The sequence below is a fragment of the Pseudophryne corroboree genome, chromosome 4 (genome assembly GCF_028390025.1).
Source record: "Pseudophryne corroboree isolate aPseCor3 chromosome 4, aPseCor3.hap2, whole genome shotgun sequence".
Classification (NCBI taxonomy): Eukaryota; Metazoa; Chordata; class Amphibia; order Anura; family Myobatrachidae; genus Pseudophryne; species Pseudophryne corroboree.
In genome coordinates, this window is record NC_086447.1 from 861,932,073 (window position 1) to 861,948,653 (window position 16,581).

General features: G+C 45.4%; 1 protein-coding gene across 2 annotated transcripts in view; it reads left to right on the forward strand.

The window, feature by feature from the left end:
- Window positions 1–16,581, forward strand: part of FBXO11 (F-box protein 11) — a 215,184-nt gene that overhangs the window by 132,958 nt on the left and 65,645 nt on the right. For both annotated transcript variants that reach the window (XM_063918698.1, XM_063918699.1), the window contains exons 9-11: window positions 2,989–3,100; window positions 3,223–3,329; window positions 3,411–3,548. In XM_063918698.1, the coding sequence (XP_063774768.1) occupies window positions 2,989–3,100; window positions 3,223–3,329; window positions 3,411–3,548 (357 nt within the window). The remainder of the gene's footprint in view (window positions 1–2,988; window positions 3,101–3,222; window positions 3,330–3,410; window positions 3,549–16,581) is intronic.

Sequence of the window (16,581 nt, forward strand, 5' to 3'; positions counted from 1 at the left end):
GACCTGCTGGACAAATGGTCCGGGTCGCATCTTCAGATGCATCAGCGGATAACCCTGTCACCAAGGACAAGGGTGTCCCTCCTGTGGTGGTTGCAGAGTGCTCATCTTCTAGAGGGCCGCAGATTCGGCATTCAGGACTGGGTCCTGGTGACCACGGATGCCAGCCTGCGAGGCTGGGGAGCAGTCACACAGGGAAGGAATTTCCAGGGCTTATGGTCAAGCCTGGAGACATCACTTCACATAAATATCCTGAAGCTAAGGGCCATTTACAATGCTCTAAGCTTAGCAAGACCTCTGCTTCAAGGTCAGCCGGTGTTGATCCAGTCGGACAACATCACGGCAGTCACCCACGTAAACAGACAGGGTGGCACAAGAAGCAGGAGGGCAATGGCAGAAGCTGCAAGGATTCTTCGCTGGGCGGAAAATCATGTGATAGCACTGTCAGCAGTATTCATTCCGGGAGTGGACAACTGGGAAGCAGACTTCCTCAGCAGACACGACCTCCACCCGGGAGAGTGGGGACTTCACCCAGAAGTCTTCCACGTGATTATAAACCGTTGGGAAAAACTCGACAGGTATTGCGCCAGGTCAAGGGACCCTCAGGCAATAGCTGTAGACGCTCTGGTAACACCGTGGGTGTACCAGTCAGTGTATGTGTTCCCTCCTCTGCCTCTCATACCCAAGGTACTGAGAATTATAAGATGGAGAGGAGTAAGCACTATATTCGTGGCTCCGGATTGGCCAAGAAGGACTTGGTAACCGGAACTTCAAGAGATGCTCACGGAGGATCCGTGGCCTCTACCTCTAAGAAGGGACCTGCTCCAGCAAGGACCCTGTCTGTTCCAAGACTTACCGCGGCTGCGTTTGACGGCATGGCGGTTGAACGCCGGATCCTGAAGGAAAAAGGCATTCCGGATGAAGTCATCCCTATCCTGATCAAAGCCAGGAAGGATGTAACCGCAAAACATTATCACCGCATTTGGCGAAAATATGTTGCGTGGTGCGAGGCCCGTAAGGCCCGACGGAGGAAATTCAACCTAGGTCGATTCCTACATTTCCTGCAAACAGGAGTGTCTATGGGCCTGAAATTGGGGTCCATTAAGGTTCAAATTTCGGCCCTGTCAATTTTCTTCCAAAAAGAACTAGCTTCAGTCCCTGAAGTTCAGACGTTTGTAAAAGGGGTACTGCATATACAGCCTCCTTTTGTGCCTCCAGTGGCACCTTGGGATCTCAATGTAGTTTTTGGGTTCCAAAAGTCACATTGGTTTGAACCACTTAAATCTGTGGAGTTAAAATATCTCACATGGAAAGTGGTCATGCTGTTGGCCCTGGCCTGGGCCAGGCGCGTGTCAGAATTGGCGGCTTTATCCTGTAAAAGCCCTTATCTGATTTTCCATTCGGACATGGCGGAATTGAGGACTCGTCCTCAGTTTCTCCCTAAGGTGGTTTCAGCGTTTCACCTGAACCAACCTATTGTGGTGCCTGCGGCTACTAGGGACTTGGAGGACTCCAAGTTGCTAGACGTTGTCAGGGCCCTGAAAATATGTTTCCAGGACGGCTGGAGTCAGAAAATCTGACTCGCTGTTTATCCTGTATGCACCCAACAAGTGGGGTGCTCCTGCTACTAAGCAGACTATTGCTCGTTGGATTTGTAGTACAATTCAGCTTGCACATTCTGTGGCAGGCTTGCCACAGCCAAAAATCTGTAAATGCCCACTCCACAAGGAAGGTGGGCTCGTCTTGGGCGGCTGCCCGAGGGGTCTCGGCTTTACAACTTTGCTGAGCAGCTACTTGGTCAGGAGCAAATACGTTTGTAAAATTCTACAAATTTGATACCCTGGCTGAGGAGGACCTGGAGTTCTCTCATTTGGTGCTGCAGAGTCATCCGCACTCTCCCGCCCGTTTGGGAGCTTTGGTATAATCCCCATGGTCCTTACGGAGTCCCCAGCATCCACTAGGACGTCAGAGAAAATAAGAATTTACTTACCGATAATTCTATTTCTCGTAGTCCGTAGTGGATGCTGGGCGCCCATCCCAAGTGCGGATTGTCTGCAATACTTGTACATAGTTATTGTTACCAAAAATCGGGTTATTGCTGTAGTGAGCCATCTTTTCTAGAGGCTCCTCTGTTATCATGCTGTTAACTGGGTTTAGATCACAAGTTATACGGTGTGATTGGTGTGGCTGGTATGAGTCTTACCCGGGATTCAAAATCCTTCCTTATTGTGTACGCTCGTCCGGGCACAGTATCCTAACTGAGGCTTGGAGGAGGGTCATAGGGGGAGGAGCCAGTGCACACCAGGTAGTCCTAAAGCTTTACTTTTGTGCCCAGTCTCCTGCGGAGCCGCTATCCCCATGGTCCTTACGGAGTCCCCAGCATCCACTACGGACTACGAGAAATAGAATTATCGGTAAGTAAATTCTTATTTTCCAAGAGGGATAAGGGTTAGCGTTGGGATTTCCATTAAGACCAGGGACAGACTGAGAAGAAAAACTGTATGCCATCATTCTAACCTTATCGGCATTGTGATTGTGTAACGTATATAACGAACCCCAATTTATTGTCTCCAAAGTACCCTTAATAAAGTCCCAGGCACACCCATAAATAAAATGCCACACCAATGAAAAAATTAGCACCCAACTTCCCCCATTCATTTACTACACCTCCCTGTCCCTTCAGAGCAAATCCTTATGAGCACTCCCTCCCACACTGTGACCCTCCTTGGCACTCTGCTTTGTAGAAGAGTCTGCACTCTCTTACTCCCAGGAGTCCGAGCAGCACTGTACGCCAGGTCCGGTGGTGTGCGCTGTACCACAGTTGACCTGTGCAGTCAGTTGGAGGAGATAGGGACGTGCACACAGAGACTCGGTGCGAAAGTTAAAGGAGGAACAGATCCGTCTTAACTATGTATGCGTATAAGATGCATGCTATACCTGGACACTAACTAAGCTTCCATTCTATCAGTAAGTGTGTTGTTTTCATTTCAGTTTAACCCTGATGACAAATCTGCACAGCACCATAATGCCCATCATTGCTTAGAGATCACAGTAAACTGCAGTCCGGTCATTGATCACTGTATCATACGCAGTACTTGCACAGGTAGGTAGATGGTATTTTGTGGAACATAATACTTTGTGGTCTGGTTACTGTTCCACCACCACATAGCTTTCATGATGAGTTTGATTAAGCTTTCTGTGTTGATGGCCATTATTTCTCTACAGTCGGCTCTGCGGTATGTGTGAGCGGCCAGGGAGCATGTCCCACTATCAAACACTGTAACATCAGTGACTGCGAGAATGTAGGACTGTATATCACGGACCACGCAGAGGTATGGGTCACTCTTTGAATTTCTACGTTTTCTTAGTTTCTTTACTGACGTTGTAAATTTGTGTTATTGTCTTCCTTTCAGGGTATCTATGAAGACAATGAAATCTCCAATAATGCTTTAGCCGGTATATGGGTGAAAAATCACGGCAACCCGATCATTAGGAGAAATCACATTCACCATGGGAGGGATGTTGGCGTCTTTACGTTTGACCATGGCATGGTAAGTTACACCCTCCTCCTCCACTGCCTGCTATTCTCTGGAGCCTTCTCATGGGTTATTTTTCAAGGAAGTAGTCAATTGGATTAGTATATTTTAGTCTAGAATAGAACTCATTGATGCTACCCTAACAATATCAACAACCAGAGTAAAACCATACTCCTTATCCAAGTTTTCTCCTACGTCCTAGAGGATGCTGGGGACTCCAAAAGGACCATGGGGTATAGACGGGATCCGCAGGAGACATGGGCACACTATAAGACTTTAAATGGGTGTGAACTGGCTCCTCCCTCTATGCCCCTCCTCCAGACCTCAGTTAGCTTCTGTGCCCAGGAGAGACTGGACACTCACTAGGGGAGCTCTACTGAGTTTCTCTGAAAAGACTTTGTTAGGCTTTTTTATTTTCAGAGAGACCTGCTGGCTACAGGCTCTCTGCTTCGTGGGAGTGAGGGGAGAGAAGTCAGACCTACTTCTTCTGAGTTAAGGGCTCTGCTTCTTAGGCTACTGGACACCATTAGCTCCAGAGGGTTCGATCACTTGGTGCGCCTAGCTGCTTGTTCCCGGAGCCGCGCCGTCAACCCCCTCACAGAAGCCAGACGAAAGTAGCCGGGTGAGTTTAAAGAAGATCAGAAGACTTCAGTAACGGCAGAAGACTTCAGTAATGAAGGTACAGCGCAGTGGTCGCGCTGCGCTCCATGCTCCCACACGCCAACGGCACTCACAGGGTGCAGGGCGCAGGGGGGAGCGCCCTGGGCAGCAGTTTATTGGAGTTTTCACTGGCAAAAAAAGCATATTATCGGTGCCAGGGCACTAAATATGAGACCCCCGCCAGTATAATAATTTTAATTTGAGCAGGACTACAGCGTGCCGGGAGGGGGCGTGGCTTAGCCGCACAGCTTACCAGCGCCATTTTCTCTCTTCACAGAGCATGCAGAGACGCTGGCCCGGACCTCGACTCTCCTCTACAAGTACAGGGAGCAAAACGGTAGGGGGCACAGTCAATTGGTGCTATATATATATATATATATATATATATATATATATATATATATATATATATATATATATATGTATGTATTAAAACAGCGCAGTGATCATATATTATTTTTTTAGTAGTATATGGGGGCGCTGGGGTGGGAGCTGGTATACTCCCTCTGTGTTCTCTCTAACAGGCTTCCCTGTGGGTCTGTCCCCTATTGCTCCTCCCGGGAGGACGTTACTGGGGGCGCAGAAAAGGATTTGGGAGTGACTCTATCGGCACAGCCTACTGCTGATTGGGTGAATATGTTGAGTACATTGAATGCAAATGTGGCGTTATTGTCTAAGAGGCTGGATAAAGCTGATTCTCGGACACAAACATGGAGAAAATCCATGGAGGACTCCTTGTCTCGGGTACAGACCCCCTCAGGGTCACAGAAACGTTCCTTTACCCAGATGGCAGATACGGATACCGACACGGACTCTGATTCCAGTGTAGACTTTAGTGAAGCCAGTTTACATCCAAAATTGGTAAAAAAAAGTATTCAGTACATGATTGTGGCTATTAAAGATGTTTTACATATTTCTGAGGAACCTCCTGTTCCAGATACAAGGGTTTGTTTATTTAAAGGGAAAAAGCCTGAGGTGAAGTTTCCCCCCTCTCATGAACTGAACGCTGTTTGTGAAAAGGCTTGGGAGTCGCCTGACAAAAGGTGGCAGATTCCCAAGAGAATTTTTATGGCATATCCTTTCCCCTCTGACGACAGGGAAAAGTGGGAGTTGTCTCCCAATGTGGACAAGGGTCTGTCCCGACTGTCCAATAAAGTGGCGCTTCCGTCTCCTGACACTGCTGCCCTCAAGGATCCTGCGGATCGCAAGCAGGAAACGACATTAAATGCCATTTATGTCACTACGGGTGCACTCCTCAGACCTGCCGTGGCGTCGGCATGGGTGAGTAGTGCTATTGCTAAGTGGGCTGATAATTTGGCATCTGACATGGATACCCTTGATAAGGATAACATTCTTTTGACTCTCGGTTATATCAGGGACGCTGCAGCTTACCTAAAGGATGCGGCGAGGGATATTGGCCTCTTAGGATCAAGGGCCAATGCCATGGCAGTCTCGGCCAGGAGGGCACTGTGGATTAAGCTATGGAAGCTCTCCCTTATAAAGGTAGTGTCTTGTTTAGTGACGGCCTCGCTTACCTGGCGTCTACCGCTACAGCGGGCAAGTCATCTTTTCTTCCTTATGTTCCCACACAACCGAAAAAGGCGCCCCATTATCAGATGCAGTCCTTTTGGCCTAATAAATACAAAAAAGGAAGGGGCTCGTCCTTCCTCGCTTCAAAAGGTAGAGGAAGGGGAAAAAAGGTCGCCTGCTGTGTCCGGCGCCCAGAACCAAAAGTCCTCCTCTTCCAAGTCCACCGCATGACGCTGGGGCTCCCCTACGGGAGTCCGTGCCGGTGGGGGCCCGTCTCCGAATCTCCAGTCAGGTCTGGTTTCAATCGGGCCTAGATCCTTGGGTATTAGACATAGTGTCCCAAGGGTACAAACTGGAATTTCAGGAGATGCCCGCCCCCCCACCGATTTTTCAAATCAGTCTTGCCAGTTTCTATCCCAGAAAGGGAAGTAGTAAATGCTGCGATACAAAAGCTGTGTCAACAGAGGGTCATTGTCACGGTTCCCCCGTCCCAACGGGGGGAAGGGTTCTATTCGAGCCTCTTTGTCGTGCCGAAGCCGGACGGCTCGGTCAGACCGATCCTGAACCTAAAATCCCTCAATCTGTATTTGAAAACTTTTAAGTTCAAGATGGAATCTCTTCGAGCTGTGTTCTCCAGCCTAGAAGGGGGGGATTTTATGGCGTCAGTCGACATAAAAGATGCCTACTTACACGTCCCGATATATCCTCCACATCAGGCCTTCCTGATATTTGCGGTGCAGGATTGTCATTACCAATTTCAGACGTTGCCGTTTGGGCTTTCCACAGCCCCGAGGGTCTTCACCAAAGTGATGGCGGATATTATGGTACTCCTACGCAAGCAGGGTGTCACAATTATCCCGTACTTGGACGATCTCCTGATAAAGGCGAGATCAAAGGAGCAGTTGCTAAGAAATGTGGAACCCTCCCTGACTGTTCTGCGACATCGTGGTTGGATTCTAAATTTGCCAAAGTCTCAGTTGATCCCGACAACTCGGCTGCCCTTCTTGGGCACGATCCTAGACACGGAACTACAGAGTGTTTCTTACGGGGAAAAAAGCTCTGGAAATCCATTGCATGGTTAAGGAGTTTCTGAAACCGGCAAGAGTGTCGATTCATCAATGCACTCGAGTGCTAGGGAAGATGGTTGCGGTTTACGAAGCCATTCCGTTTGGCAGGTTTCATGCCCGGGTGTTTCAGTGGGAGCTGCTGAACAAATGGTCCGGGTCTCAACTGCACATGCACCGGAAAATAAGTCTATCTTCCAGGACCAGAATTTCTCTCCTGTGGTGGCTGCAAAGTTCTCACCTTCTAGAGGGACACAGGTTCGGAATCCAGGATTGGGTCCTGCTGACCACTGATGCAAGTCTCCGAGGCTGGGGTGCAGTAATACAAGGAAGATGTTTCCAGGGAAAATGGTCAAGCCAGGAAACTTGTCTCCACATAAACGTTCTGGAGTTAAAAGCCATTTACAACGGCCTTCTGCAAGCGGAACACCTTCTTCGAGGTCTGCCTGTCCTGATTCAGTCGGACAACGTAACAGCGGTAGCGTACGTAAACCGCCAGGGCGGAACAAAGAGCAGAGCGGCAATGGAGGAGGCCACAAGGGTTCTCCGCTGGGCGGAAAAGCACGTGAGCGCTCTGTCAGCAGTCTTCCTTCCGGGCGTGGACAACTGGGAAGCAGACTTCCTCAACAGACACGATCTCCATCCAGGAGAGTGGGCTCTTCATCAAGAGGTATTTGCAGATGTGACAAGGCGTTGGGGAATTCCTCAAATAGACATGATGGTGTCTCGCCTCTGATAAAGCTAAATATTTATCTTATTTAAAACCCTTTAAGAGGCCTAAGAACACTGTACGCTATTGACGTATGGAGTACCGTAAGGGTACGCTCGTTGCGTAACAATCGTTTAGCCGTGGTCGAGACGCTCAAGCGTCACGTTCGCTCACGGCCAAGAGATCACAGGCAGGCACGCTATTGGCTGCTGACTAACGTAATGGTTCGCTATCAGCGTAGCGGACGCTCGAGACCACGAGGAGATCACGAGCGGCGCAGACGCTCACAATGTTAAACCTTTATATCTAAACCATAAACAATGTATTATGCAGCAAACCCTTAGTGTAATGATAGAGTGTAGATGCAACCTTGTGTAGCCTGATTATCTTAAAAGCTGTTCGAGCGTCACCGACGCTCTGAAAATACTTAACACTATGAGAAATACACAGATACCTGGGCTTAGGGTCCAACGCCTTATATATATATTATGAATGTTATACTTGCAAAAGAATTAATACAATACAAGTCATACACTACAATATAACATAGACTAACTAACCAGGTAACTACACAGGAAATACAATACAATACTATTACGTTTAAGAGAATACGAGAGAAAGAGAAGAGAGAGAGAGAGAGATATGGCCCATAATAACAAGAAAGACAATATGATTGCGGAGAAAACTTACGCACAAAGGGGAACGATCGCATGCGCCTCTGGACATCCAGCTCCCGATTTTCAGCAATGAGAACCGTTGAAGAGTGAGAGCTGGATGTGATCGGCTTGTCTATTTATGCCCCACACACAATACAATTCAATGGTCCCTACAATCTCATAGTTCATTGGACACAGGAATTCCTCCTCGCATCATAACAAAAGGTCATAGGTTGATTCATACAGGTGGGCTGTGACAATTTCCAACTGCTCAGGTGGGTGGGAAACTAGGTTTCCCGCCGCATGGATAAGTAAGTGCAAATAATAGTAAATGGACATAAACTTCTTATGTCCATAACTATTCGCACGAGCGATTAATTCGCTTCAAACCAACACCGGAATATTGCTAATTAAATACTCTTCCGATGGATACTAAACACCACTGTATTACTCCTGTCTGACCCTTCGTATCAAACAAAGAGGGATTTCTCTGTCCACGAACATGCTACATTAACCAAACTTTCAGATTCTATCAAAGGGACCATAATCTACAAAATACATTATATGGTGAAAATATGTAACGAAAGAGTCGCCCGCTAGACGCATACAATCTCTACCGTAAATGCGCATACCGTGCGCCTGCGGGTGCCCGCAACAGCGAGTATGCGCACGCACGGGAGAGCGCACGCATGCGCAGCAGGGACATATATGAGGTGCAAATATGGCAGTGTGCATCGTGATATTTTTCTGACTTTGACAGTCCACCCTTTGGCAGTCAACAATAACTGCCACTTCCTAAAACATTTCAAAACGAGAAAAATATATGTTAGGGGTTAATACATTTACATGGTTGGGTAGGGGAGGAGAGGAGAAGGTAGGAAAAGGGTGTGACCTAGTGAGATAGCAGAAGTATGTGTGTGTGAATCCGTGCTTGGGGGGTCATGTATCATCGTGCCGTACGTGTTTTAAATCAAGCTTCGAGGTATTGCGAAGTATACATTGGAATTCCTTCTTATCCCGTGGTACGGGTCTGTGGATGGGCTGTCAAACTTTACCGAGCTCTCTTTGGTGGTGTTTGTAACAAAATGGGGAGCACATTTTAGTTGATGATACATGAATGGGGGAATATGTGATTGCTGATATATGTGCCTGTATTCCCTATCGACTATGTGTGTAATTACCTGAAGGTCGTAGAGATGAAGAAAAGACATAATTACGGTAAATGCAGTGGTATTCTATGTCAGGTAAATGAACATTTGTCGGTTGAAGTCTTGTTCGGTGTCTGTTGAATGCAGTCTTCTTTGTGCTTTTGCCAAAAGGCGTGTGGGCAAAAGCTTTGTCAATGTCCATAGACTTACAAAAGTGTTGGGCTAGCGTAATTTTAAAATTTCTAGGGAAACTGGGAGTCTATGGCAAAGTTCATCAAATATCTGGTATAAGGTTGTCAAAACTTCTTCTTTAATCCATCAGTTGTCTGTATACAGGATCATCAAATTCCTCGTCAGAAGTGGGTCTTTTTTTACCTTGGAGAAACCAGAAAAACAGGTGAAAGAAACGGACCGTAGAAATCGCATTTTCATCACATCATTGTTTCTACAGTTGGGTCATAAATCAAATCCATTGGAATTACAATTTCCTCACTCCTTAAACTCATCATCCTGGTACTTCGTTTACACTTCGTTAAAGCCTGACCGCATCTAAATATCAAGCCAATCGATATGACAACACCTAAGATACATAGAAGAAACTTCCCTACATCCATTATGACTCCTTGAGCCCATTCTCCTAAACCAGAGAACCAATTTCGCGGGTTCAACCATGACACCCAACCAGTCAGCTCATTACTCACAGCAGCAAGGGTGAGATTGTGTCTCCTGCGAAATTCCCACTTCAATTGGAGAATATCGTCCATCTTTTGGTCTATGACCTCGACCGGGTCCTCGGTACTATTTGTAATATATGTGCAACATTTCACGCCGTACTGCGTTGCCAGTGTGACACAATATCCACCTGTTACTGCCGTGAGATAATTAAGAACCATTCTATGCTGAACCAGTTCTGTTTTATAAGCTTGAAGTTCTCTTCCAGTATACCTAAAAGTCATCATATATTTCTGTGATATTGTCTAACAAATTTGCGAGCGCAGATATATATTTATAATTCAACACTCCACTGGCGGTGCGAGTGATGTCTAACGCAAGTAGAAACTGAATCCCGGTGGATTCATGGATCATGTCAGAGGCCGGATGCTCTGTTCTTTCTATCAGGTGCCGTTTAACTACGTGCTCGTAATGGGTGTGAGTATAAGGAGCTTGGGCAACACGGTGTATATCTTTCATTTTGGCATGTGATACAGTCATTACTTCAGGCAGTACTTTTCCAATATAACACAATCCTTCAGAGTTTGGGGCAAGCCACTTATACGCCTTCCTCCCGCATATGAAATATGCATCATCGGGGAGAACATATGGGACGGAGTAGGACATAACCATATTACACATCTTCCATGTGAAATCTCCTAACCCTAATGCTCCCATCTGTTTAGTACACGTATCAGTTTGTACGATATGTGCGCAGTATCCTGGTGATACCTCTCCAACTCTCGTAATCCTACTTCCTAGGGTATACCTATATCGGAAAGATTTTTCTCTACTGGCTATGTGGCGTATAAGCTCTGTATCTGTCGGCATTCTATCTGCTCTATATGAAAAGGTCATGGTTTGGTTACTCCATGACACTTCCCAATTTCCCGGCTTTCGGGGATTGGAAATGTTAAAACATATTAGGGATCTATCCACATGATATTGGTGGAGCTTCAAACTAGGAGGACTGGAGATATTAAACCTCCTGTCCACCGGCCTCCCACCACTTAGCTCAAGTACCTCCCCTATCGTTAAAGGAAATGGTACTAGTCCTGATTTGCTATGACCTTGAGGTACTTGAGAGCATACCCAACAATCTGTTTGATTTAACACACTACCCACTAAGGAGTGATAGTCACTCAAGGGATGCCGGTCCATGTGGATATTAAAACTGGATTGGCATTTCTTGATGCACCCATCCTCAACTACATTGTCACAGAGCCTACAGATACAGTTTTCTTCAGCTAACAATCCTTCACAATGTTTACAAATAACATGGCTGCTAGATCGTTTCCGGTACTCGCCTTTTGCTTGGTGGTTGTGTTGCTATTGGAAATTTACACCTCCGTCTCAGTCATCAGAACCTTTCTGGATCCTTTCTCGACCTCCATGGTACTCTCGCCGGAACAGACTGCTCTGGTCAACATCATGGTCAACAGGAAAATCCATATCACAGTCTCTTTGGGCAAGTCCATCTTACAGGAGGAGAAAAGAAGAAATTTGTAATGGGGTACAGAAAATCAGTTTGAGGGGGAGAGAAACTTGTTACGATAATTAAGTTCTCTAGTCTTTGTCGTTCTTCCTGTTCTGTTGTCATCTCAAAGGTGCTGTCTCTCAGTCTTCCAAACGAACATTCTGGTGATGCAATATTCCTCCCCAACCAGCGATCTTTCTGTAAGGAGCAAAAATCTTGCATTACCATTTGTCTAACTGATGTGTGACATACCATCTTTAAAACATGAAAACATGAGTGAGAAGAGAGAAAACAAAAAAAAAAAAAACAAGAGAGAGAGAACCGTTCACATATGTATATATACATATATATATATATATATATATAACATAACACATCAATAAACAACAACAAAAAACACTTTTCAAACATAAACATTTTTTTTTTTTTTTAAACATTGTCAGCAGAGATGGGGAGAGAAAAAGAAACATTTCACAGATACATTTACAACGTTTCACCCGGTCATTCCTGTGTCTTCAGGGAATGACCTCCCAATTTATTAACTATAACCTCAGGCTTACCATCAGTCCTAATGATCACCTTTCCTGATTGCACATTATGGGTGTGGCTCATAATTCTTCCTATATGATCCCTGTTTATAATTTGGTGTGTCATAGCCCTGCTCATATCTTTGTCTAGGGGGTTTATGTGAATTTGGTCTACTTCCTGATCTACAATCTCTTGCAAAATGACCTTCCTTCTGGCAGTTATAACACCTTGTCACCTTTGGCTTAACCACAGGGATCTGAGGCTTCTTTGTTTCCCTGTGCTTGATGCTGGTTTGCTCATGCCCAACAGCAGAGTCCCTTAATGCAGTTACTGATTTATCTCTCCAGTATGGATTGGTGATCTGTATCTTTGCTCTCAACACTTCCTTCAAACCATCCATTAGCACAGATACTGCTACTTCTCTGTGCGGTGCACTTGTTTCGATGTTTTCTATACCCGTATACCTAGTCATGTCCTGCAATGCCCGGTGGAAATAATTAGAAGTACTTTCCCCTTTGTTTTGTCTTATGGAGAAGATTTTGTTCCACTCGACAATGGCTGGGAAATATACTTCTAACTGTCGGTTGATCTGCTTAATACATTCCTGATTGTGTTCCTCCGTACAAAGTACCTCCGTGTCTAATTTACAATCAGCAATAAATTTCGCAGGGTCAACACTGGAGGGCAAACATGCCCTCAGCACTGTCCGCCACTCTTTGTTGGTGGGTTCTGTGGAGTTTCCTAGTTCTTTAATGAACTTTTGACATGCGACTAGATTTTTCCTAGGATCAGGAAATTCAGACATAATTGATCTCAATTCGGTCCGGGACCAGGGACAGCGCATTGCACTGTCCTGGACGGGAATGGTTCCCTGATCGTCAGTCTTCCCATTGGGGACTGTGATCACCCTGACAGGACTAAACTCAATTACATCACCTTGTTTTGGTCTTACAATATTGGGTACATTTGTTTGTGCGTGATATAAAACATTGTACGTACCTGTGGACACGACCTCACCTGACCCTCCGTTAGGGGGTTTGATTATTGCCTTTACCGATTTGGTCGCGTCCACCTGGATGTCTTGTGTGATGGCTGCTGGAAGAGGTGCCGACATAGTGTTGGGTTCACTTTCTTGTTTGTATTCCTGAGGGAAGTTTGACATGGGGTGCGACTTGCACGGGTTAATAGTTGTACATTTAACAGCATTACAATTATCATTGTTATGTTTATTACACTTATTCTTATCATCTATACTACAGTTGCTAAGTGCGTTTTTATTGTTCAACATTGTGCCTTTCTCCGCAACCATAATTCTCTCCATTGCCATGTCTCTCCTCCCAAGATAAGAGTCAGATATGTCGGTTAACTCTCTTTGCAATTCACTTTCCTGTTGCCATAACTGTAAACAATCAAAATTTTTAACTCGCCTCTTTGCTGATTTAATGAGACTTATCCTTCTCCTTAGATTCAGTAACACTTCTGGGCTGAAGCTACCTACTCTTGGGAATTTCTCCCCGTCATGCATTGTCATTCTCTCCCATTCATCACATAAAACTTCTGTGTGTGAGCCGTATTTTTCACACATTACGTACCTTGCCGACCCGATTGGTCGGTTTATAGAATCAACCCGAACCGAGGTTGATCGCCCCCTTCCTGAACAACTGGCCCCCATAATTTGCAGGTGTTGCTTGCAGCGAACCCTTACAAAAAAACAAAATATTCACGATAGGTTGACGGTGGTGGTTTACCGAGCACCCCACTCACTCGCCCACGCCAACCAATACGCCCACACACTGATATAGTGCTGGCGTACTCGACCCAGGGCCCCTATGAACCTTCGTTTACTGAACATGTGGGTGTGATCCGCAGAGCATTAACCCTTTCCAGTAACTGTGGGGTTGTTGGATAATTCCTGAGTGACGAGAACTTCCCTTTTAAAAATAAAAAATTACACAAATCACGTCAGAATGTACAAATAGTGTTTATGACCGGGTTCGTACACAAATGGTACTGGTCAGACTAACTAATGCACACAATTACGTGCGGTACAGTCGTTCAGCACATAAGCAACTAATCTTATGTACGGAGCGACCAGTGGAATCGACATTCGGCAGCTGCGAATTCCTTCAGCCTGAGCTTTATTGGCCTATATGGGTGTTGCACCAACCCTTCTTGGTGTTGTGCCTTGTCTCTATAGCGGACTTCCTTGTCTGCTGTACCTGGACCTCCTGGTCTGTTATGCGACCTCCTGGTCTGACCTCCTGGTCTGTTACAGTATGACCTCCTGGTCTGCTACACTCTAAATGCTCTTTATATGTTTAACAAGGGATGCCTCCCTAGCCACCGTGCATGTCACTTACACGTATGTAATTTCACGAGAACTCGGTGATTTCTGTGGTTCAATCCCCAAAATTGTAAAACTTAAAAACACTCACTCATCACATGTACACTTTTGTTTCTATTTCTATTTCTGCGCAGAAATTTTTTTTTCTTTAGACCAGATGTGTTGTAAATTTGGAGAAGGATCTGTTAATTAAAATTTCGGATTTAAAATAGATTTGTGCTATTTATCGCCTGTTGCGCTATTTATCGCCTGTTGCGCTATTTATCGCCTGTTGAAAATCAACACTATCGTGTGACTTGAGTTACGTGGGCATACCCAGACGCTCCGTTGCGTAATTTACGCTGCGTGCGTCGGCCTTTGCGTACGCGAGTCTCAGCCCTTTGTTAGAGACACGTGTACACAAAACCAATGTCCACCGTAACACAATGTACACGTTTATCAATGTAGATGATCCTCGATCGTCTACCGCGCAACACACCAATCTCTCCTTTTACCTTTAGGTAGAGCTGCGTGTGCTTTACACTTTATCCCTTAACGCATTACTTTTACACTTTATACTATGAAATAGCGACAAATCTCTCTTAGCACGTTTATCAATTATAAAATGGCAAACAGGAGAGTGATATATGAAAATACACGAATGAAAAAGAAATGCAGATATGTGCGTGCGTACGCAAGACAAAAATAAACAGTTTTAAAAGATACTAGCGTGTTGTTCTTACCTCCGGTTCCGGATTCCCTCAGCACCCTTTACTAAGCGAAGCAGACGCTTATCCCGTCAGCACTGCGAAGAATATGATCTCCCGCCCTTTGCTGATGGATAATGTCTGCTGAAATTACCTAGCAGAGATATGTGAAGGACAGGACGAGCCGCCAATTGATAAAGCTAAATATTTATCTTATTTAAAACCCTTTAAGAGGCCTAAGAACACTGTACGCTATTGACGTATGGAGTACCGTAAGGGTACGCTCGTTGCATAACAATCGTTTAGCCGTGGTCGAGACGCTCAAGCGTCACGTTCGCTCACGGCCAAGAGATCACAGGCAGGCACGCTATTGGCTGCTGACTAACGTAATGGTTCGCTATCAGCGTAGCGGACGCTCGAGACCACGAGGAGATCACGAGCGGCGCAGACACTCACAATGTTAAACCTTTATATCTAAACCATAAACAATGTATTATGCAGCAAAACCTTAGTGTAATGATAGAGTGTAGATGCAACCTTGTGTAGCCTGATTATCTTAAAAGCTGTTCGAGCGTCACCGACGCTCTGAAAATACTTAACACTATGAGAAATACACAGATACCTGGGCTTAGGGTCCAACGCCTTATATATATATTATGAATGTTATACTTGCAAAAGAATTAATACAATACAAGTCATACACTACAATATAACATAGACTAACTAACCAGGTAACTACACAGGAAATACAATACAATACTATTACGTATAAGAGAATACGAAAGAGAAGAGAGAGAGAGAGAGATATGGCCCATAATAACAAGAAAGACAATATGATTGCGGAGAAAACGTACGCACAAAGGGGAACGATCGCATGCGCCTCTGGACATCCAGCTCCCGATTTTCAGCAATGAGAACCGTTGAAGAGTGAGAGCTGGATGTGATCGGCTTGTCTATTTATGCCCCACACACAATACAATTCAATGGTCCCTACAATCTCATAGTTCATTGGACACAGGAATTCCTCCTCGCATCATAACAAAAGGTCATAGGTTGATTCATACAGGTGGGCTGTGACAATTTCCAACTGCTCAGGTGGGTGGGAAACTAGGTTTCCCGCCGCATGGATAAGTAAGTGCAAATAATAGTAAATGGACATAAACTTCTTATGTCCATAACTATTCGCACGAGCGATTAATTCGCTTCAAACCAACACCGGAATATTGCTAATTAAATACTCTTCCGATGGATACTAAACATCACTGTATTACTCCTGTCTGACCCTTCGTATCAAACAAAGAGGGATTTCTCTGTCCACGAACATGCTACATTAACCAAACTTTCAGATTCTAACAAAGGGACCATAATCTACAAAATACATTATATGGTGAAAATATGTAACGAAAGAGTCGCCCGCTAGACGCATACAATCTCTACCGTAAATGCGCATACCGTGCGCCTGCGGGTGCCCGCAACAGCGAGTATGCGCACGCACGGGAGAGCGCACGCATGCGCAGCAGGGACATATATGAGGT